Here is a 24315-nt window from a genome sequence, read left to right on the forward strand (position 1 = left end):
AGCAAAAAAATAACTTTAAGGAATGAGCCCCAAAAACTTCTTCCGGCCCATAATACCCTTTCATGCCCAAATTTCATCATTGGCAGTGCCTGCTAATACCCAGTTGTACCCAGGATCTCAAAAGCCATAGATCATAAACTGTATGCAATAGGACCCTGAAGAAGAATGTGATCCCAACTCTCCGCTGCATTCTTGCGTAGACACCAATATTTATCATGGGGATGTAAGTTTTTAGCATTTATATTTTCTATTTTAGTTAAAATTAAAATAAGATCATATATTACATATGTATTTAACCGGGTTGGGTTCAGGCGGCTCTTTCTCTCCAGTCCGGACTTCCCAGTATCGCAATAAGGAATAGTTGACCTGAATCGAATTGCCTCAGTTCGATTTTGCTGCAAAGCTGGGATGAATTTTTGTGGGCCAGTTTTATGCTGGATTGCAGATGTTTTTAATCCACCCTTAACCCAGTACAGGCTGGGTAGTGCACTACCCTAACCATATAATTTTGGGTTCCTAAACATTAAATAAGGTAAGGGTTAGAGGTCTTACCTACCCTACCTATCATACCAAACATGGCCCAAGTGGGAGACAGATTCCATACCCACACCAATCTCTAGTTGTGTACGACACAGAGATGGCAATAAACTTAAAGAGCTTGACAGCACAGGCAATGTTTATAGTTATTGTAGCTATCGATACTGAATGCTTTCTTTTGCTGCTGGTTTTCTCTTCATGAGGTATAGCAGTACTTGGTCACAAATGAGCATGTGAACCAAGTTAATGGGAGTATCTTCTAATTGGCTAACTATATAAATAAGGTAGAAATTTTGTAATAGGATGATGTTTATGGACTCTATGGTAAAATTTTAATCATGTTAGCCCAACAGATTGGTATTTGGGATACCATGTGTTGGGACAACTTTTGTAGGGTTATAAACCTGAACAGTAGCTCAAACCTAATTTGGTAAGATGAAAGTGGTGCTTTCTTTCTCCGTCTGAAATATGGTTTTTCTGCCTTTCTCTTTGGATAACTGATGAATAAGTTTCACAATCAGAAATCAGCCCTAATTGTACCATTATCTGTGTATCAATGTGGGACCTTTTTATGACAGTTGTTCTTTTCTTTTGTGATTCTGATGTAACATTGTTTATGTGCTATATTGACATTTTTTCCAGGGAGCTCACAGTTCAATCTCTCGTGCTCGTGCTGCCCTGAAGTACATAGTGCTGGCTGTGTCTGGGCACATGGATGACACATTAGGAAAGTATAAGGTACTACATCCATAGTTTTACTTTTTATTACTTCATATTTCTAGTCTACAAATTTTCCGAAAAGCCTTGTCTCAAGGGAAGGAAAATTTCAAAACCTTGTTGGAGGATTGTTACTTGAGCTCAAATCCATGTGTTTGAATCCACCAAAAGAACGCTTTATCTTCTTATACTGTGAATACATAGTTTATACTATTTTTTGAGAAAAAAGGAACAAATATATGGTAACAAAGCACCAAATGGTTTTCACCCAAGTGCAAGAAGCTTTACAGCTCAATCAAGATATCTATTTGGTCGCCCAAATCCTTTAGAGGATGACACTTGAACAAAGAGTGAGTAACCATAAATCCCTTTCTCTACTAAAAGGAGAAGTAATGCCCTTTAAAGCCCTCCACTCCTTGCAAACCACCGACAAGACACCCAAGGAATAAGAAGATGAGATTTTTCCTCCTTTTATCACCCTGGATGCCATGTCATGCAAAATCTCATCAGCTAAAGAACCAGCCATCACCAAGCACAGGCCAATGAACTCAAAGGGCATGCACGAAAAATCCGAAGGAGAAAGGACACCATAGAAGAGTGGATTGGTGTCGTCCACCCTCGTGTACAAGTAGCACCCAGTCACTAGAATCTTCCCCCTCTTTTGATAATTGTCAATTGTGACAATCCCCTTTTGTCCACCTCGTAAGCTAAGTTTAGGAGACACATTAAGCTTCCAGATAAGGTCCTAAGGGAAAATACTGCAGGGTGAGGCAAAATGGTTTAGTTTGTATTGTTAAGGTCCTTAATTGAATTATATGGCCTCATTTCATAATTGTATCTTCATTATTATATGCCTTTCTTTTTTTTGAAATAATATTGTTATATGCCTTTCAGGAAGTTAAACACAAAATTCTGTTTCTTCTGGAGATGCTGGAGCCTTTTCTTGATCCTGCTATATACACGATGAAGAGCCGAATAGCTTTTGGTGATGTATCTCTCACTTTTCTTGAGAATCAGGAAAGGAACTGTCTGATTGCCCTCAATATCATTCGTACTGCAGTACGAAAACCAGCTATTCTTCCTTCTTTGGAATCTGAATGGAAACGTGGATCAGTTGCTCCTAGGTACAATTTTTACTCGCTGCTGCTAACACAGTCTATTCTTGGAAATATTTGGCATGATATATTCTTTTTGGTTATTTGAACTTTTCCATAGCCTGAGAAAGATGAAGGATATAGGATAGAATGTTGGAGGATTAATTATTTATCTACTAAATCTTGGCGTGCTGCTGCAGATACAAGATTATTAAGATATTGATAGAATAATTATTTCCGGCCATATCCTAAGTATTTTTTTCCATTGGTTATTGTTGGGAAAAAATTAATTCCCATTGAAAATTAATATTCTGTTATATTGAGTGAATAATGGATTTTTCTTTCCCATCTTCCTTGCAGTGTACTTCTCTCGATATTGGAACCTCAGATGCAGTTACCACCTGAAATTGATCTTTGCAAGTACCCTAGTCCAAAAGGTCCTGTAATTGAATCTTCAACTGTTTCAGCCCCTGTCCCACGCTATGGAGGAGCTCCAAAATCATATCCCCAAGTTGACTGTGATATAAAAACAGAATTGTCTGATGCACCTTCTAAGATGGATGTTTATGAGGATGTCAATCTCTTTTTTGCCCCTCCAGAACTTCAGAACATACCACTAACAAATGTTTGTGGTATTTCTAATGAAAATGTCTCAGATTCATACCTTCGAGATGTCAACATAAAAAAGAAGCATGCATTTTTGGAGTTTGCTAACCAATTTCAGAAGGAGTTAGTGTTGGATGCTGGTTTTGCTGCTGAGTACTTCAACTTGCAAGCAGATCATTTTCAACTTTCAAACTTTCGAGATTGTGAGCTTAGGGCTTCTGAATTCCAGCGTTTGGCTCTAGACTTGCAACAGCATGACATTTCTACCGAAAGTCATGATGCTGCTATCGATGCTTTGCTTTTAGCTGCAGAGTGCTATGTTAACCCCTTCTTTCTGATGTCTTTTGGAGCCAGTCCAACAATTGTGAATCAAATGAAGGTCAATGGAACTAAAGTTCCAAAAGGCTGTGAAATTCCGGAGCTGAGGAGAGTTTCTGAAAAGAATTTTGCGGACTTGGAAACAGTAGCTCATCTTGAAAAGAGAAGAGACAAAATTGTCCTCCAAATTTTGCTTGAGGCAGCTGAATTAGACAGAAAGTATCATAGTAAGTTGTTAAATGAGGAAAATTGGGGAAGCTATGCTGAACAATCTGACGAACAAATTGTTGAGTTGTCCCCAGTTGATCTTGAATCAGCAGATGCTGTCACCTTGGTTCGGCAAAATCAGGCTTTGTTATTCAATTTCCTCGTTAAGCAGCTGCAAAAAGAGCAAAGCTCTATGCACGAAATTCTCATGCATTGTCTTGTGTTTCTATTGCATTCTGCTACTAAGCTATGCTGTTCACCTGAGAATGTGATTAGTATTATCTTAGGATCTGCTGAGCACCTAAATGGAATGCTAAAATCTTTATATTCTCAAGGCAATCTGCAGTTGAGTCCAGAAAAAGTACATGGAATACAGAGAAGATGGGTGTTGCTACAAAGACTGGTAATTGCTTCAAGTGGAAATGATGCTGGGTCTGGTTTGGCAGCCAGTATCAACCATGGTTTTCGGCATGGGAACTTAATTCCATCTTCAGCATGGATGCAGAGAATATCCATGTTTTCCAGTTCTGATTCGCCTCTGGTCCGGTTTTTGGGTTGGATGGCAATTTCTCGTAATGCAAAGCAGTTCATAAAAGATCGTCTTTTTCTTGCATCTGATCTTTCAGAGTTGACGTATTTGTTATCAGTATTTGCAGATGAGCTTGCGGTAGTAGATAAGGTTGTTGACCAGAAACATGAGAAGATTAAAACTTTACCATTGGAAATTAAACAAGATTCTGCAGACAGTAAAGCTTCTGAAATTGCTGATCAGCTGCATGAATTTCAGTCTTTACGAGTTATTTACCCTTATCTTGGTATTTTCTTTCCAAATATGAAAAGGCATTTCCAAGCATTTGGCGAGACTATTTTGGAGGCCGTTGGGCTGCAGTTAAGGTCTCTTCCTTCTGCTTTTCTGGCTGATATTTTGTGCTGGTTTTCTGATTTGTGTTTATGGCCGTTTTTTCAGAAAGATCAAACTATTTTGCCTAGCTCTAATATTTTGAAAGGTTATGTTGCAAAGAATGCCAAAGCCATAATCCTTTACATATTAGAAGCAATTGTTGCTGAGCACATGGAAGCTATGGTGCCTGAGATACCAAGAGTGATGCAAGTACTGGCATCTCTTTGTAGGGCCTCATACTGTGATGTATCATTTCTCAACTCTATATTGGGTCTATTGAAGCCCATTATTTCGTATTCGTTGCGTAAGGTATATGATGAGGAGAAACCATTGGTCAATGATTCTTGTCTTAATTTTGAGTCGTTATGCTTTAATGAGCTTTTCATTAGTATTAGACAAAGAGATGATATGCAAGATACTTCTGCAGAAACAGCATTTAACAGAGCAATGACAATATATATTCTGGCTTCTGTCTTTCCGGATTTGTCCTTTTATCATAGAAAAAAAATGTTGAAGTGCTTAACTCTATGGGCTGATTTCTCTTCATTTGAGCCAACAACTTCTTTTCATGACTACCTCTGTGCTTTTCAGAGTGTAATGGAAAATTGCAAAGATTTCCTAATTCAGATTTTAAGGAAATTTGGATTTATTTCGCTGCACTTACAGTTGCCCGAGTTTTCTAAACTTGGAACAATTGATGATAGTCCAGAATCAGAATCATGGTTTCTTAATGATGTCCTTCAGGATATTTGTACAAATGAGGTTTCTAAGAAGCCAGAAAGTAACAACTTTGATGCTTTTCTCCCAAATCACAAAAATGATCATGTATCTGCAGAAGAGATAGAAAGCTTTACCAAAGATATAGAAAGTCTTGCCGTAAAGCTTTTTCCAACTTTTGAGTCATGTTGGAACCTTCATCCTCAACTCGCTAAGAAGATTACTATTACATCAGCAGAGTGCTTTGTTTACTCAAGATCTTTGGCTTCAGTTGCACCAATAATTCAAAATGCACCAGAGGGTATCAATGAAAATCCCTCACCATTTAACTCAGTTGATCAGTTTTTGGTTCATGGGAAGACTGGGATGGAAGGACTTGCTGAAACTATTCTCACATTCCAAGAAAAGCATTGCTGGGAAGTCGCATCAGTGATGATTGATTGTTTACTTGGTGTTCCGCCATGTTTCCACCTTGATAATATCATTCATTATATTTGTTCTGCCATAAAAAAGTTTTCTTGTAGTGCACCTAAAATTGCATGGCGGATGCAAACTGACAAATGGTTGTCGCTATGTTTTGCAAGAGCTTTCCAGAGTCTAAATGAAAGTGATCTTCCTCCTCTGGTTGACCTGTTTTCTGCAATGCTGGCTCATTGTGAACCTGAGCAACGGTTAATAGGGCTTCAGCACTTAGGGAAGTTGGTAGGACAAGACACGGATGAACGAATGGTGATGCATTCTTCCACTTTTAAATTAGCTTCACGAAGCTCAGATTTGTTTTCTACTGACTCAGTATTATTGCCTCTGGTTTCAAGTACATGGGATCTGGTAATTGTGCTAGCATCTTCTGATACATCGTTGCCTTTAAGAAGCCGGGCAATGGCACTTCTTGTAGATTATATCCCATTTGCTAACCGGCAGCAGTTACAGTCTTTCCTTGGGGCAGCTGATAATATTCTTTTTGGTTTCGGAAAGCTTGCTCACCCAGTGTGTGAAGGCCCCTTACTTCAGCTTTCTATAACGCTAATTGCTAGTGCTTGTTTTTATTCTCCAGTTGAAGATATTTCTTTAATTCCTCAAAATGTTTGGAAAAACATTGAGACTTTAGCTTCATTGAAAACTGGTAGTGCTACTTTTCATTTAATCTAGTATAAGAATTCGGGAAGTATTAGCTACACTTTCTTAGAAGCTTTCTCTTTATATTTCCTCTCTGTAGATGGTCGGCTTGGGGATATGGAGAGAAAAGCTTGCCAAGTTTTGTGTAGATTGAGAAATGAAGGAGATGATGCAAAAGAGGTACTCCATATGCGTGCATAGTAAAACATAATGATTATTGCTATTGTGCTCTGTGAATGAGTTTTGGCATCAATAACTAATTACTTTTTGTATAAGGCCCTGAAAGAAGTATTTTCTTCAAATTATACAAAGCAAATTGATCCAGATTTTGGGAGCACCCGTGAAACAGTTCTTCAGGTAAGACATTACAGAGTTTGTACTACAGCGTTCAATCTACATTGCAAAATTATGAAAAATTATTTCTAAATTTTGTGCTGTTGGTTGGTAGAATTTCTTTTTCCAAATTCAGCTTGTTTTCTTAGTCAAATGAGGAAAGTAACATATCTGACTCAGGTTAATAGTGAGAATTTGTTAAACTGTAATCATTGTTAAGACAATCAAGCTGCAGATTTGTCCTTTCTTTATTTCATACGTGATCGAGTAAAAAAGTCAAGAGTTCTTATTTCCCTGAAATGTTCTGATAAGCTAATTCTGATGGTACAATCGAATAGCATGCCTGAGGCTGTTGTATATGTGATTTTCTTCCTTGGAGAAAATAAAAGAAAACAAATAGCTACAAAATGTTCAGTATTATTTCCCTAAAAATCTAGTTAAATGCTCAAGATCAGGTAGAAATATAACATAATAAGATATAGCCATCATCAGTTGTGTAATAGATTTATGTTTCTACCTATGATTGGTACAGTAACAAAAAGAAGGTATTTGCAATAAAGATATCTACTTTATTCTTAAATAAAATGGTTTAGACCAACATAAGGATCGACTATTAGGAAAAAAAATTTTAACATGCATGTTTAGCAGTGAACATGAATCCAAGAGGATCCACAAGTAATATGTTATGGAGGTGCTTTGAATGAAGGCCTACTTTTTTTTTGGGAAATAGAATGAAGGCCTAATTATGTGGATGGGGTTAGGTTTGCACAATTTTGAACCTTGGGCCGGTATGTCATGTTCAATAATTAGATAGATAATAAATGGTTGAAAGCATGATTTAGTTCATGTACTATTTACTTTTGCTCAAATTAGTTTCTGTACTTTTGAAGAAATTTTCAATTTAATCCATTTCTTTGGTAGAAGCTCATACCATTAACTTATAGAAATTAACACCGTTAACTTAGGGTGTTGTGTGTTAAATTTATTAGCACGTACCAGCTTCTTATTGGTCCGAGTGTTTAGTTGAATACTATGTTAAATGTTTCATGACAGCTGATTTTACATTTCTTTTAATTTGGAGTTGTTAAGTTTGGACCAGTTTGAATCACTCCAAATGAAGAAAAAAAAACAAAAATTCTTAATTTCTCTAAATCCCTAAAATGCATTCTCGAGGTTGCCTTCTTCTTCCTCCTCCCACGCTCCCCCCTATCTCTGTTAATCTGCACATGTTCCATACATAGTAATCAAAGAGTAATTTTGATTAACATGAGGATTTTCGATGATTCAGAGCTGGAGGATTTGTGCACACGATGAACACAAAAGAGTAAGTGAAATTATTTGGCTTTAAGCCCTGAAACTTCACTGGTTGTCGAGTTTGATAGTGGCAGATATTTTCATCATGCAGTGGCTAGTCTGCAGACCATGACATTGAAAGTGTGGTCATCTAGTTCCTGCATTTTAGTGAAAAGACCGGAGGAATAAGTGTAGTCGTGGAGGTTAATTGCTTTAGAAAGAAAGTTTGCTTTTTCAATGGAGTTTATGAGCGTTTGTATATGCGACGTGTAGCACCTGCACAGGATAGAAATAGAGTACCTGAAACAGAGCTGAATGGGAATCAGAAAACAGAGCTAAACATAGCTCGAAAAACAGAGGAAAAAAGAGCAAATCAGCATGCTAAAACTAGAGCAAACCTGCATGCGAAAACTAGAGCAAACCTGCATGCGAAAACTAGAGCAAACCTGCATGCGAAAACTGAGCAGATTTGTGCATGAAACAATAGCGACTAAAAAACTGATCTTGCAAAACAGAAGGCGGCTGGGTGTCGCTATAAAGGCCGGCTGGGTAGAGCAAAAGCGTCCCCATCATTGACTGTGCCTGGCTGCGGCTCAACAGAGACTGCGTGGGATTGGTTTCCCAACTATTAAGGCTCGTCTCGTTTGGGGTTCTTTTTTATTTTTTTCTTATTTTGGCACTTAAGACCGATCAGGGTTTGCAAAAGAGTCATGGTTTCTTTAACTTAGGGTTTTGATACCATATTAAGAATAGTTTAATATGTATTTTAATGAATATTACAGTATTACGTGTTAGATGGAAAAGGAAATATACAATAAATTACAATTAACTATAAATTATGTAATTTATGTTTATACTCTTTAACCTAATTTACCCTTTCTTTGATAATATTGTATGTTCTTTTTCTGTTATGGAGACCAATTTCTCCAATATATGTGATTCAACGGCTTCAAAGCTTTGGTGGAGGGTGTGATCTCTGTTGTGTTCCTTGCAACCTGGTTCTTCTTGGCTAGTCTCTCTTGGGAGTTTTGAGTTCATGCTTGGTTAAAAACTGTTCAGTCAATCATGAGAAGATCTTTAAACCTTTCTTCCCATCGTTCAGGCTAATTGAACCATTTTCTCTGAAACATAAAATTCAAGTACCATGAGAATTTTGGAACTCATTTGTTAAAATGTGCTAGTGATCCTTCATCTGTTGCTAATTGTTTATGTTTTGTATATTGGTAGAATGCATAAACTCATAGAATTGTTTTTCCTTTTTGGGAAAAACCAAAGAGGCATTAAGACCTAATTTTGTTTCCCTACTTTGGTTTTAAAGCCTTGCTATCTTTTTTGGGTATTTATGTTTGAAATTTAAGTTCTTTCCCTGTTAATTTTGGTTTTCCTTACGTCAACAGTTGTGCACGGTCCCATTATCTTTCCACAATTGTTAGTGACATTCAATTAATTAATTAACTTGTCACAGGTTATTTCCAATCTAACTTCTGTTCAATCATACTTTGATGTTTTCTCAAAAGAAGTTGACCAAGAGGTTATGGTATGCATGCTAACCTTTCGACTTTCTATATTTAAAATTTTCTAAAAAAAATTCTATATTTAATTATCTGATCTTAAAAATATTTTAGGAACTAGAGGAGGCTGAAATGGAATTGGATATTATTCGAAAGGAGCATGCACCACAAGAGTCCTTAAAAGATTTCAAAGAAGAGCATCGAATCCCATATCTTACCTGTAACAATTTCTCCCCAGCAATGCATGATATGATTGTTGCTTCAGAAATTTGGATTATGCCGTCTTTTAATTGTTTTTTTTCTGCTGTCCAGCTTCTGTAAAGGATGATAACCGTCTTCAACAGATCAAGGACAGCATTCGAGCCTTGTATGTACTGATTTCAAATTTCAGTTGGTTTTGTAATTTAAATGCTATTCACTGTGAAGGAGGAGAGGGGAAAAGGAAAGTCTTATAAATTATAGAAATTACTTTCTTTTTCTCCTACTTCAAGTTAGTATTCCATTCATGTTTGGTTAAGTTTCAATTCTAATATGTTGACTTTCTGGCTAAACTAGTGGCATCCTTGCGGAGTTGCTTCTCTGGGTAGCCTGTATAGTTAAAGAAGCATGTGAGATGCTGTTAGTTACTTTAGTTGTACGATATTTTATCATGCAATTTGCGTAACTCATGTTTATAGAGACATAATAAAGTGTGTAAAGCTAGGATAAAACATGCAGGAGTGTCTAATTACACTTAGCCAGGTTATCTGGACATTTTTAGGACAGAATTATGCTTAATTATGATTTTGCCTTTCTCCCCAAAACTTTAAGACTATTATATTTCCCCTGAATATGTAAGGCTGTGAATGAAACATAATTTAACCTCGTGTCTTTGGTTTGATGACTGTCGAACTTCAGATGTGCCTAATCTTTAAGAAACAAATTTAGACTTATGTTGCCTATTGCTTTACAGATTGATCGAAATTCATAGACTTACATTCAGAGAATTATTATCTAATAATTGGAAAATTCGCTTGTTATCAGAGAGAAGTCCAAAGTCCAAGAGGAAATATCTGCACGCAGGCAAAAGAAACTTCTCATGAGATGTACGCGTCAAAAATATCTGGAAGCAGCAGCTTTACGAGAAGCAGAGCTTCTGCAAGAACTTGATAGGTTTCTGTTGTGTTCTCATTATGCAGCTATTATCATTTTGAAACTAAATTATTAGTTTTGTAGATTGAGGGCATATCAATTGATTTATGGTCAATCTTTTGTGGATCAGGGAGAGGACAGCTGAACTAGAAAAGGAGATTGAAAGACAACGGTTGCTGGAACTTGAGCGTTCAAAGACCAGTGAGCTTCGGCATCAACTTGAGATGGAAAAGGAGAGACAAATGCAGGCAAGATGTTTCCCAATTTTTTCTCATTATTTATTCATTTTTTTGGAAAAAGAAGTATGCACAAGCCACGAAGGGAGTGTTGCAAACAAATTTTAGACCCTTCATGTTTAGATAGTAATTACTCTCAACCTTGTTTCACTTGCTTGGATGCATTTTCTGATACTTTTTTTGCCTAATATGGCTAATTTGGACCAAGAGTATGCTAAAGTAGAATTTTCATAGTCTAGCCACAACTTATCCTGGCTTTTAGTTCTCTTAAATTATATATTGTTTTTGCTTGGTGGTATCATAATAGTACTCAAGCATAGCTAATTTTTTAAGTTTCCTCTTTCCCTATGCTGAATGCATCATCTGCTAAAGGTTTGCAAATCCCTAGTGTCTGATCATGGGACTACCACTATCTGTAGTTTCATATCTTTGCTTTTGGAGTGATGCATGAGTTTGTGTGTAGAGAGAACTTCAGCGTGAACTGGAACAAGCTGAATCTGGAATACGATCACGACGTGACTTCTCTTCCTCTCACAGTAGGTAAGTACTTTTTTATGGGGCTACAGTTTGGGATGGCTTTTCTTAATAATTATTTCGTAGTGATTACCTGATAAAAGAAGGGATCATATTAAGATATAGGAATAAAATGTCTCAGGTAACCCCACTTTTTATCCTTGAGTTGCAACCTATGGTGCTCTTTTATGAATTATTTTTCTTATAAAATATGTATGAAAATGAAATGGATGTCCTGAATACATAAGATATATGGGATATTGGCTCATGATTCTGTTATTTTTCCTCTTCCAGTTGCAAAATTCTTAAAGTACCTTGGAAATATTCTTGTTATGAATGTTTCTAGGATGATGATCTCCAGCCTGACAATAAATATTCAAACTAGCACATGTTATAGTACACTTAACTAGTGGGACACTCCATTATAAATATTTTTTCTTCCCATTCTAATGGCTGGTCAAATAGATCCATAGTGGTAAATTGCTGATATTTGTTTATATGTTTGATAACTTGCATTTTGAGTTCTATAGTTTCTCAAATGGCTTTGTTTGGTTGCTTGATAAAGGGGACCTGCATTTGAGCTTTATTATTCTCTGTAACCTTTTCTCTTCGGTTCTTAAAAATCTTTAATTAATCGTGTTTTTTGTAATTTCCTGTTATGCTTGAGTTTCCTCAGTTCATGTTTTGATCTGCAGCCGACCTCGGGATAGGTACCGTGAAAGGGAAAATGGGAGGTCAGGTAATGAAGGGAGTGCAAGAACAAGCACTGGGAGCTTGCAGTCTGAAATTAGTGCCACAACTTCTATGGCAGCCGCGCCAACTGTTGTCCTGTCTGGCTCCAGGTCATTTTCTGGTCAGCCGCCAACTATTCTACAATCACGTGAACGTCTTGATGAATGTGGCAGCAGTTACGATGAAAATTTAGATGGAAGCAAGGATTCAGGAGAGACAGGTAGTGTCGGAGATCCAGAGTTGGTTTCAGCATTTGATGGGCATTCTGGTGGTTTTGGGTCAGCTCAGAGGCATGGATCTAGAGGGAGCAAGTCTAGGCAGCTAATGGAACGAAGAGAAAGGGATGGCAGGCGTGAAGGAAAGTGGGAAAGAAAACATTCATGATACATGACTGTATGCTTAATGAGTTTGTAATGGTTCATGGACTCCAGAGGTTGTTGCATTGCCAAATAGGGGTAGTTATATACCTCACAGAGGAATCCAAAGGTAAAGAAAGTATTCAGAACATATCCGGAAAGAAGGAATTGGCCCAAAAAGTTTAAAGACAATTAGATTGGTGTTGTAGGACAGTGAAGAAATTCTGTTTAGGTATGCTCTTTTAGGTGTTTCAGAGTATGACCGTTGAGCTCTTCTGTTGTTGTAGCTTTATCATTGTTGATTTATTAGAATTATAACATCTTGTTCTCTCACATTGAAGAGAAAAATGTATATGTAAAGAAAGGTACATAATCTCATATGATACTCCATCAGCCTTCTGCTTGTGAATAATTAAAACTTTCCAGTTTAAAGGGAATCTAATTGTGCCAAAATGTCTTTTAGTATTTTTCTGGGTTTTATTCTGATTTTCTGTTTTGAAGCATAGTGTATTATTGAACGAACTGCTCCGTATTGGTGTAGATGCTGAAGCTCTGATACGCTTCCATTAGCAGATATCTTTTGAGGGTTTAGGATTTGGAGTCTGCGTTTTGACCCAGTCATGGTGATTTATATTTTCTAATGGTTAATTTCAGTAAATTACCAAATACTATTGTGTTTACAATTTTTTTTTTTTTTTAAATTTCGAGTTGTAAATACAAAATTACACCGTCTGTAAAAATTAGGGAATACATTCATAATTTGAAACTTATTTAATTCAACAGTTCTATTAATCAGTATACAAGTATTTAATGTAATAATTAATTAAAATAAAGAGTAATTAATGAAGTAATAATTTATTATTTTTTACTTGAAATAAATCTTTTGAGAAGATTATACAAGTAATTTAAAAAAAAAAGTAGCGTGACTTTCAACAATAATTTTAATTGTAAAAAATTCTTTTTTTGACATAAAATGTTGCTGATGTTTATAAATTGGGAAAAATGTTGTTAAAATAAATTTGTAATTCCTTTACTCAGAAATATAATTATATTAAAAAATAAAAATAATTAAATTAAAAATTATTGTTCTAACTTTATCTTGTCTAAAATTATATTTCAAACTAAATACAGTTGCAAATAATTTTCAATAGTTGGAATAAATTTAGAATTTTATAAAATTCATTTGTAAATTACATTTTATATATATATATATAAAAAGATTTTCAATTATATAAATTGTTTGCAGATCTATTTCCCAAGAAAGCATAAATTGGATATCTTCTGAACATAAAGCCTGTATTAGAGGCTTCTCTTTCTCTCCTTCTCACTTCACTCTCTCCACTATCTCCATCAAACTCAAAATCATTTTTCTAATTGCAGATCAGCTCTCCCGTTGCGAGGTTTCTCGCAGTTCCATTTTCTCTCGTGATATATGTTCAATTTTTTTTTTAAAATTGTCGTTTAATTCTAGTACATCACGATCTCACTTTCTGATTCCTGAGAAATTGATCCCCTTCTCCAATTTTTAGCTCGGCGTAGCTGTCTGTTTGTTTCCTGAGAAGACGTTGTAAAGAAAATAAGGTTTTTGGTTGTATTAAACTTAATTGTCGAAATGATTAAAAAATGATGGAGTTGTAGAATGACAGAAGCAAAGTTGTATTCTCTGTAGGAAATCAAACAGGAGGAAACGAAGTTTTCAGAGAGGAAGGGGGAAGGAAGGAGGACTTAAGAGGTAAGGAATTCTTATTCGTTCCAGCATGAGAAGTACCACTTCCTCTTATCCTGTTTCTGTTTGATTAGGCTCCTAACCTCCCAGCTGTTTGTGGAAATTCCTCAATTATCTTTACTATTTTTTGCCGTATCATTCGCTTAGCTGTTGGTTTACAAAAAGGACTGCTTCAGAACCTTTCCGTGGTTTTAAAATTCGAAAATGTAAAGCTCTAAGATTTTCTTAAAAAGTTTTAGATTTCAACGCACAAAAGTTTACTTCGCAATCTTTCTTTCTCTTTCTCGTTATTCTTTCCTGTCAATCCTGTCTGCATTGAACTTAATTATCTCAAGCAATTCTATGCCCCAAAATGTTTTGATAAGAAACATCTGAATGTTGTTCTGTACTTCGTCAAACTTGGTGTTTCATAATGTTAATGTTAAATTAATACTGCATATACTTGCTACATGACAGTAAAATAAGTGTCTCTATGACGATATAAGTGATGAAACCTTAGTTTTGCTGACCATGGATATCTAACCCTTTGTTAACAACGACAATAGTGAAAGTGTCATTTCAACTAATACTTGTATGTGGATAATGGGTGAGCTCTTATAACTAGTTAATTTGGGTCTACCTACTAGGGACCAGTAATTTCTGTTTCATTTAAAATTGTATTTTCAGCCCAAAAGCGTTAACATACTAAAGCCATCTGGTTTTGTTTGTCTTTTCAGCATATAAGCCCGTAAGGATAATAAGTTCATGAAGCATTTGAGTATTAAAAAATAAGTAAATGATGTTTGATTGTTGTATACGTAATGGCGTGAGTGTTTGGTAAAAATGCTTATAAATAAAAAGTTGGCAAAATAATTAACAGTTTCACATTAAATTTTTTATGGATAGCTTACCATGGCAACAGTTAGAAGTTTGAAAATCAAGACAGCTACTTGTAAAAGGATTGTCAAAGAGCTGCGTTCCTACGAGAAAGAAGTGGAAAGAGAAGCTGCTAAAACTGCAGATATGAAGGAGAAAGGGGCTGATCCTTTTGACCTAAAACAACAGGTATGAGTCAATATTTATCCCCTTCTATTTTAGAACGCACATTTACACTAACTTTAATTTAGGTGGTTATTGATATTGAATTGGCTGTTACCAGCACAAATTACTAGAAAATTTCTTACAAATTCTTTGGTTTTTAACTTAAAAAATCTAGTTAGTATGTTAAGTTGTTTTCTTCATCCTTTTGCTTCAACTGGTACACCTAATATGTCATTTCTATTGCCCAGTATCAGGCCATCTGTTAGACTTGATACTTGTCCACATTAATGAGAACCCTGATAAGACACTAGATTGCCTAGTCTATGGGATTGATTGGATGCCATTAATACTAATTTGTGGCTACCTTATCGCTCTACTTCTTTTAGGTCACCTACATTCAAGTGTCAAGTAATAGGTGATAAGAATAAATCTTTCTGATGTTATGCAATATCTTATTTATTGTGTCTAAGACAATTCTGGATGAGAAGGAACAATTTCCTGGTTCCTAAACTGATTTGACTCTTTTAATACTTATTGGCATTCTCAATGGAGAAATAGGCTATTCAATTTATGAAGTTTGGTTATGGAAGTCTTTGTTGTTTCAAGTAAGGTCTGTTTCTGCTTTGACAGGAAAATGTGCTGGCTGAATCAAGGATGATGATTCCAGATTGCCACAAGCGCCTGGAAGCCTCATTGGATGATCTGAAAGGAACTTTGGTACTGTTGTCATTAGTTCTTATTATGCATGCCGAACAAAAAAGTTTATGTTCCAATAGCATTCTTGTTTGAGTTTGTTAGACCTCGTATTAGGTGCTTGAAGTTTGATTCTGAGCATGAGAAAACTGCATGACTTCTAAACCCTATTAATGGGTTGTTGCTGCATGGTAGATTCAAGCAAATTATGCTGGCCCAAATTTCAAGTGGAGGATAGTGTTCATTTTATTTCTGGGCTCTGCTGGGGGTGTTAGTGCTCTTGTGCAACCAGACATATTCACTGGTTTATTTTGTTCCCCATTTTGACATGCATTCTTTAAGCACATCTTACCTAGGAAGGAAATGCTCTGTTATGCCTTTTAGTGAACATATAAAATGGATGTTATATTCCGATTATGTGTGATAGTTGCTGAAATACACTCGTAGAGTGTATGCAGAGTAAGCTCCATTGCCAATAATTCTGCTCATCCCAGGAGAGTCATCTTTTTTGTATCTAATATAATCCAGTTGCTTTTTTCCATATATAGATATCCTGTATGAAACTTTAAGTTTCCACATGTTAGCACTGAAGGAAAGATATAACCTGTATTTGATACAACATCTTAGAAAAAGAAAGTATAGCTCTTGTAAAGTTGAGGGTGACGATACCAAAGTAATGTAAAATAAAGTTATCACCGGAAGGTGGAAAAATAAAACGGAGTACATGGATAAAAGCAAAAGTAGTTTTCATGGTAAAACCACAATGGAGTATCTGTTTCCTCAGTTGTTATCTGAATGATTCATCTTGGTGTGGGGTATGCCGCAATATCTGTGTGTGCGTGTGCATGTGAGGATTTCTTTATTTGATAAGTTGTTAAGTCAACTCAGACTGCATGTTAAACAATATGTTGTCATCCAGGTGGAGCTAGAGGAGGCCGGTGAGAAGGTGGGCCCAGAAATTGAAGATGCTCGAAAAACTATAGAGGAGGTTGAAAAGTTGTTCCAAACAGTAGAGGCCTAGCTTCACAGCTCATGCTAAGAGATTTTGAAGTGGGGTCATTTCTATTCTTGGTCAGCGGGTATTTGATACTCTTTAAAACCTTGCTTGGTATATGGCATGTTATTCCATACCAAGAAAGATGTGCCAACTGCTTTTTTTTTTGCTGTTAATGTTTGTAACTAACATCTTTTTGTTGCTTGCCAAGGTACTAAAATATGTAGTAGTTTACAATGATGATTGTGTTGGATGACAAGTAAATAGAACTATGGAATTGATGCCGTGTCAGGATCTATGGCATTGTAGTGTTAAGTGAACTCTAGTACTAATTGGTCCCCTTTAGAGCACCATGTTTTTAAGCAAGAATTTGGTCAAGATTCATGAAGAAAATGTTAAATTAAACCCAAATCAAACATCAGCCTTGAGATGATGTTATTATCTATTTGTTCTAGTGGAAGACAATTATCGTTCCATGGATGTCTGCTCAGTTGAATTTTTTCTCATGGATCACGAATTTTGGTGCATAAAGTCTCCCACGTCGGTGATAATATGCAATCACGATCTAGTTGGACAGAAATGAATCAAAACTCTTTAAGAGCTCTCAAGAAAATAAAAATAACTAAAAAAAAGAACTTAGTGTTATATGATCGGGAGGTTTTATCCTCCGAAAAGGAATGTCCGTTGCTGAGCCAGCGAATCCCAGAAGCTTTGCCCTCTGCATCTCCCAAGTGAGAGCTCTACTTTGTTAGTGAATTCTTTTTAATGGAAAGAAACTAGAGAGATGTAAAGGGAGATTCTGTACATAATACCAAATGTTTTACAACATTGATGAGATATGGTAATGTCATTCTTTGTTCTTAAATTAATCATATTGGTTTCTGTTCTTTTTTTCACAAAGAATTACGGGATCCTTTCTTAATCTTCCTACGGAACGGCTTGCAAGCTTCAATGCTGAGATCAACTGCTGCTGCAAGTGCCATGAAGATGGCAGCGTCCTCCACGCATGTCACATGTCTCATGGCCAGTTGTACCAGTGGCTTGCTGCTCTTTCCTTCGCCTTGCACTCTGCAGCTCATCACAAAACCACCAACAACTGGAGCCAAGCCTGAAAAGTCTCCACTACTCTGCGGACTTGGTATTGGAGTTGCTGCTGTTCGCATTTGTCTATCAGTATCAATGAAAAACTCCCCACCCTTCTCAGCGTTAATAAGTATCTCAGACATCAGAACCCCTCCTCCCTCCTGGCCTTCAGAAAGTAGATGAAATCGGCAGCAAACAGAATCTCTGATGCCACGCTCACGCCATGCCTCCAGCTTTCCCCATGGTTGCCAGCTCTCAGGCCTGCAAACATCAGGGCGAACAATCAACCAAGCTCCTGGGTTAGACCTAGCAACCCAGTCACAACCTGATGATGGCACAAAGGGAGTTGTTATGAAGGCTGCTGCAACAGCCGAACCAGAGAGATCATGTATCTTCACCTTCCATCCTTTTCTCTCTCTTCTCTCTGTCTCTAGATCGGAGCTGTCAGCAGAACCTGACCAGTAAGCAGTCAATGGATCCAGCTGCGGTACCCTGCCAATTTATTATAACTACAGGAGTTTCATTAAAAATTTAACTAACCCATATAAGAATTTTTCACAGTTTAATCAAGTAGACATCTATAATTCTCTCGAATGATTTATCGCATATTCGTATCTCCTATAACCATTTACATGTCAACCAAACTCCAAAACAACTAATGAATATGAGAATGAATAGAAGCTTTAAAGCATTTTAAAAAAATGAAAAATAATAAAGAGAAACTTTTAACTTGCAAGGAAAATAAGACAGCTTGACATAATGCACATCACCTGTCTCGACTAAATTTGCAACTAAAAATTGGTTGCTTGATGGAGCCTCGGAGCTGAACAATCTGAGGGCTTAAAGTGGTAACATCTTCAAACTGAAAAACATATCTTGGATCGGGATCCAGTTTCACTCTCAAGTGAAGCTCAACTCCTGGCTTCCCACTCTCCTGCTTGCTTTTGCCAATGCCTATCCAACCATTGAAAAGGATTACTGGCTTACCTTCACACCATTCAGGACCAACCTCTAGCTTAAATGTCCCAATTTGCTGCCTTTTGGTCCCAACTCCGCAATGGGATCCCTTCCTCCCTGAGAATACAGCAATCTCCAAACATGCATGAGGACTATAGAAGCAACCAGGTGCCAATAGTGCTTTCAGATCAGATTCTTCAAGATAAAAGCTTGAGGCAATGCTATGAGTATCAGGAATGGCTTCAGGTGAAGACACAAATGGGATCGATGATGTTTGAACAGGAAAACCTTGAAGTTTTATCTCACAAGAACATGGAGAAGATAATGCCTGGATCCCAGATTTGGCAGAATTCAAGTTGGCTCCAGGAATCCTCAGCCCAAGTGAGCCTATTGACAACCTAATGAAAGCCTGAGGATCCATTCTTGTCAAAAGATATTTCTCATTGGATCAGAAGCAATATGCATAACTTCTCAATAACCCTGCATCAATATGCATAACTTCTCGATAACCCTGTTATAAGAGTAAGTGATATCAAAAGTCACGAAACATGACATTGCCAGCTTGTAGGAGAGAAGATGTGAGAATTAATAAATTCATATACTTAATTTTTTCAACACATGACCAAAAGATTAGAGTAGCACAAGAAGCATTTTAACATCCTTCACGTTGGGATTTTAAGTGGCGTAAGATGAAGATGATTTGGTTAGGAAGCTTCAATCACCGGTATTTAACACCACAAAAATATTGTTTTTAACCACAAAGTAGATATATTTACATTTCAAACATAAGAAGCTTCCAAATGTTTCAAAAACAGAGCAGTAACTTAGCTAGCTTTTAGTATGTAAACCATTATTTTCTGATGATCAAGTAGTTAATTGTGCAAAGTAACAAAAGGTTATGTCTATGTATATCTTGGTTTATATGTATATATGTACTTACAAAAGATTTTTTAGTGTGTAAACCATTATTTTCTGATGATCAAGTAGTTAATTCTACTAAGTGACAAAAGGTTATGTCTCTGTATATCTTGGTTTATACATATATATGTAATTACATTCAGATTGTTCTGGTTCAGTTGTCAATCCACAATAATGGGTCTAGAATAAACAATTTTATGTGTGTTGGATTCATATTGCAACAAGTTACAATCTAAGGTGGCTTGATATTGCAACAAGTTACAGTTACTTGTATTCTCTCCAAGTCTAAATTTCCAAGCACTTCTTAATCCTCAAAAACAATTCACAGGTTACAAAAATTTAGTTAAGTCAGCAATGGTTAAATCCTGGAGAACAGATCATACAAGACCATAATTAGACAAGAAAACTTTTTTAGATCGGAGCAAAATAGTATGAAGATTGCAATAAGTGCAAATAATGAATATACATGGCCAAGCATCAAAATTCAACATTCTGTTAATGAAATTAGACTGGAAAGTTAAATAACTTTCCCTTTCTTGTTTTGAGATGGAGTGGGATAAGACTCGAATTCAAGCTTTAACAATGAAGTCTCATGCCATTTGAACTACATACTCTTGACTTAAATAACTTTTACTACTTAATCTGGTATTTTAATAACTTTTGTCTATTCAAAAAAGAAATAATAATAATTGCAAACCATTTATCGCCCCCTACCTCATCCTTCCACCCACAAGCACCTTGTAAACTCCAATCAGCTTCAGCATCACTGAAGGTTAATATGCAATTCCACTATCATCTAAGCCCGACATTATTAATACCAACTGTCCTTCCTATGGACTGCTGCTGTGGATTTTGATACAGGCGGGTAAACTACATTATTATTAATTGAGTGAACACAACCATGCAACCCAAGCATCTTATCACTTTAGAATGGTAAATGAGACATAAGTGAATGGAAGAACTTGATAAGAGGTGTGATTCACTTTAGTTTGAGTTTGCAACACCAATAATTCACTCCACCAATTCAAAGCAGCAAATCATTATTGATACTCAACCTTTCATTAGAATCAAAACTATGTTTCTTCTCCCAAAGAAGGTTCTACACTTCAACATTTGGCTTTAGAACACAAAACGTACAACACAATAAATTGATAAACCAGATTACTTGAGTCACATGCAAGGGCCATTTTTGTCAGAAATGTTTGGTAAAGAGTACTGCAGGAACAAAAATTTGTTAGTTGCATTTCCCTTACAAAACTCTAATTTTATCAATTTACATCAATCTTCATCTCAATCGGGATACTAAGACGTAGGATGAAAAGAAGAATCAAGTGGAAAGTGGAACCCTATGATCCCCCATTTATATATATAGATAATGAAATATGTCAAGAATATCAACTTTTCAACTCAACCAACAGTATTAGGCCAACTGAAATATTAGATCTTTTGCCCCTTTCAATCCTACTCCCGCGAGTGATAACACTGGTACATAAGAAAATTTAATATTATTTTCATCTCTTCCACTTTCCCTCCAACCAAGCAAGAAACTTGTACTTCTTAACCTATCAATTGAAGTAAGCAGAGAAGCCACAAAGGAATTCAGTAAGTTCTGTTATTTCCGTCCCCTATAACCATATATTTCCAGCTTAAACTAACTAATTCTTCTTCAACCAACAAAAAAAACCATAAACGAAAGTCAAAGTTGCAGAAACTCGGAAATCACTCACAAAGAGCTAATCAGCGTAAAACATAAACAATTAAACTCGACGCTAAGTGGAAAAGAAAATGAAGACTCACCTCAAATAATAAATAACAAGAAGCTGTCTCAGCTACAGAACCAGGAAAATCGACTCCATGGAAACGAATTTCACTCCGAAGAATTGAAGTCCGGTAGAATATTGAAAGCAGTAGAAAATCAAAGAGCATAAAGATTAAACATCAAGTAGGAGGAGAATGTGAACAATAATTGCAGGAGGAAGAAGGAGCAGGAGCAGGAGTTGGTGGTATTATGGTTGAAGAAACGAGAAGCGACGACGGAATACAACAAGAAAGCATATATGGGATTTCACGTTACCAATTTGCACGGATCACGAGGAAACAGTTCTTCTTCTGCTCTCTCTCTCTCTCTCTGTATGTATCAGTGTAAGCATCTGCGTAAGTATACACCTATCCAATGAAATTCGCATTATTTATCACGAAATAGACGGAGAAAGTAAAGAATTTTCTTTACACACACACACACACACACACATATATATATATATACACCGCAAATATATATATATATATGTATTATAATTGTATATTAATTAATTAATAGATGAAGCGGAGAAAATAGAAGATAATTGAGAGTTGGTGGGTTTGATGAATGAATATTATTATTATTATTTTTAAATATATTTTAATAATTAATTAAAAATAAAATTATTAATTTATAATATTATTATATATATTTATTTTAGAAAAAGAAAAAGAATAATAATTAAGGACGTGAATACAGCTGGAGGCAACGGTGCATTGGAGCATACAAGAAGAAGGAATCGCTTTCAGACACATATGCCTGACTTCACCTTCTTAACTGTCCTTTACTTACTTTCCTATTTTATTATTTTTATTTTTTATTTATTTTTTATATTAATGTATTTAAATAAATTTTATGAAAATACTTACAAATTTTATTTATTTTATTAAGTTGTCTATTATTGCAAGATACATTCCAAGATTCTCAAACTTTCAAAATTCTTAATTTTAAATTAAATAAATAAGTGGTCAAGTATGTCAAATTTAAAATTTTTTAATATGAAATTTACACCACCAAAAATCTAATTAGAGGTTAATTAAAAACTTATTTAAGAAATCTCTAACTATAATCTATTCACAACGATTATTCTCGAATGTGAAATTTTTTATTATTAATACATATTTAGTTGATAATAATGAGAATATGAAAACCAATACGTTTATATTTTTCAATTGACAATAACCCATTAAAGAATTTTTAAAATTAGATTGGACGAGAAGAGATTTTGTATATTTTGAGTTTCATTCAACAACTTTACTTAAAACCCTTTTTGGGAGTGTACTTATAATCAATATGTTAAAATTTTACTCTCAATTAAAAAAAAACAGAAAAGTAAACTAGGTACAAAAGTAAAGAAAAAATATATAAATTAAACAAAAATGAATTGAATATTGTTAAAGTTAATCGATCCTAAAAAATATACATATATGAACAGGACAAAAACTTGATAAAGCGGTCTATCATGAATCAAAATATGAAAAAATTAAATAACTAACATTTTAGTACAAGTATCAAAATGATAAAAGTAGACATTCGAGATAGAAAACATGTTTGTATCAACCACTGAAATTTTGAGTCAAAAGTTAATTACAAGAATGAAAATTCTAAAAAGGTATAATTTGATACCAAAAGAATACATCAAGGATTGCATTCGAATAAGTGCAAATGAAAAATAAAAGGAGAACAAGAGCGTAAAGAGACAAGCAAAAACAAGAAAAACAGAAAAAGAGAGGGGAAAAAAGGTTTAAAATCTTTTTCTTAATAACAAAAAAAAAAATTATCCCACCGAAATAAGAGAAAATAAAATAGAAAAACTAAAATAAGTCCACTACATAAAAAGACAACTTACTCCGCAAAAGAAAAAAGTACAAGGGACATGTAACAATAACATTAAAGATAAACAACCAAAAGACTATCAAGCTTAACATCTTGTTCCAGAGAAAATTGAGTAACAAAAATATATTTTAATATTTTGTTAAGAGAAAAAAGAATATGTGTATGACATTTCAAATACTAATTAAGACAACTGGGTGTCAGATACATATTCAGAATAACGAGTGCATGATAAAAGTTATGCAGTGGAACAAAATTATTACAAATCTCTTACAAATATATATGAATTCCAAATATATAGATAAACTGAGGTCATGAGTAGTTACAAAATACAAAATAAAATGGTCATTTCTTTCACTATGCTAGTGTGCGGGAACAGTCATGCACGTAAACTTATAGATCCACAAGATCCTCATAAACTTCCAATGGTAGGTCTACCTGCGGTTCCTCACTTTTCTTCCTCATTTGGAGGGCATAAAAAGAGTAAGTTTTATATGTTCAATAAGAAAAACAGTTTTAAATTAATATCGTAAAATTTTAAAAGTTGATTATTTTATATTATCATTTAACTTCATTGTTCACCTATCTCACATTACGAAAAATTATTTATTTATTAAAAAAAAGATACATTAATACAAAAAATCAAATATACATCATGCTAGATAATAAAGAAAATCAAATAAATCATAAAATACTCAGATTTTTATGTCATGCTTTGCGAAATTGTTACAACTTTAATCTTTGAAGATAGATATAGATTTCCAACTACTCAAGTGAAATGATTAGATCAGATACAAATACGACAATTTGCTTAGACCAATTTCAAGCTGGCTAAACCATGGTATAATCTATGATCACGGTCGTACCAGCCATAGTGACCATAATACATATATATATATAATCATGATATTACTTAGTCACGGGTAACCTCTACAGATAGTGCGATACAACTCTCGTTAGGGAGTGCGTCGT

The 24315-nt window shown here is 35.2% G+C and overlaps 3 protein-coding genes across 9 annotated transcripts in view; 2 read left to right on the forward strand and 1 right to left on the reverse strand.

The window, feature by feature from the left end:
* Positions 1–12783, forward strand: part of LOC110812859 (uncharacterized) — a 42327-nt gene extending 29544 nt beyond the window's left edge. For all 3 annotated transcript variants that reach the window (XM_088223537.1, XM_088223539.1, XM_088223538.1), the window contains 12 exons: positions 1180–1275; positions 2149–2378; positions 2709–6220; positions 6314–6393; positions 6490–6570; positions 9305–9376; positions 9465–9570; positions 9663–9717; positions 10374–10502; positions 10612–10729; positions 11181–11257; positions 11926–12783. In XM_088223537.1, coding sequence (XP_088079663.1) covers positions 1180–1275; positions 2149–2378; positions 2709–6220; positions 6314–6393; positions 6490–6570; positions 9305–9376; positions 9465–9570; positions 9663–9717; positions 10374–10502; positions 10612–10729; positions 11181–11257; positions 11926–12346 — 4977 coding nt within the window. In that variant the 3' untranslated portion in view covers positions 12347–12783. The remainder of the gene's footprint in view (positions 1–1179; positions 1276–2148; positions 2379–2708; positions 6221–6313; positions 6394–6489; positions 6571–9304; positions 9377–9464; positions 9571–9662; positions 9718–10373; positions 10503–10611; positions 10730–11180; positions 11258–11925) is intronic.
* Positions 12784–13560: 777 nt separating this feature from the next.
* KIS (tubulin folding cofactor A (KIESEL)) lies at positions 13561–17042 on the forward strand. Of its 3 annotated transcripts, XM_022039693.2 has the most exons (6): positions 13561–13718; positions 13848–13899; positions 13988–14050; positions 14930–15088; positions 15695–15781; positions 16677–17042. In XM_022039693.2, the coding sequence occupies exons 4-6, from the start codon at positions 14936–14938 to the stop codon at positions 16776–16778; spliced, it is 342 nt and encodes a 113-aa protein (XP_021895385.1). In that variant the 5' UTR covers positions 13561–13718; positions 13848–13899; positions 13988–14050; positions 14930–14935; the 3' UTR covers positions 16779–17042. The 3 variants fall into 3 exon arrangements, with proteins under 3 accessions (XP_021895385.1, XP_021895384.1, XP_021895386.1); XM_022039692.2 differs by having other exon boundaries at positions 13566–13899; XM_022039694.2 differs by lacking the exon at positions 13848–13899 and having other exon boundaries at positions 13568–13718.
* Positions 17043–17534: 492 nt separating this feature from the next.
* On the reverse strand, positions 17535–21945 carry ASG1 (nuclear factor 1 A-type protein (DUF1005)). 3 transcript variants are annotated; one of them, XM_088222413.1, is made up of 4 exons: positions 21507–21945; positions 20424–20549; positions 18605–19302; positions 17535–18326 (listed from the first exon to the last, which is right to left on the reverse strand). In XM_088222413.1, the coding sequence occupies exons 3-4, from the start codon at positions 19210–19212 to the stop codon at positions 17645–17647; spliced, it is 1290 nt and encodes a 429-aa protein (XP_088078539.1). In that variant the 5' UTR covers positions 19213–19302; positions 20424–20549; positions 21507–21945; the 3' UTR covers positions 17535–17644. The 3 variants fall into 3 exon arrangements, with proteins under 3 accessions (XP_088078539.1, XP_088078538.1, XP_021895383.1); XM_088222412.1 differs by having other exon boundaries at positions 20424–20552; XM_022039691.2 differs by lacking the exon at positions 20424–20549 and having other exon boundaries at positions 21507–21944.
* Between the last annotated feature and the right edge of the window lie 2370 nt (positions 21946–24315).

This window comes from Carica papaya, chromosome 6 (genome assembly GCF_054855325.1).
Source record: "Carica papaya isolate Zhongbai chromosome 6, ASM5485532v1, whole genome shotgun sequence".
Taxonomy (NCBI): Eukaryota; Viridiplantae; Streptophyta; class Magnoliopsida; order Brassicales; family Caricaceae; genus Carica; species Carica papaya.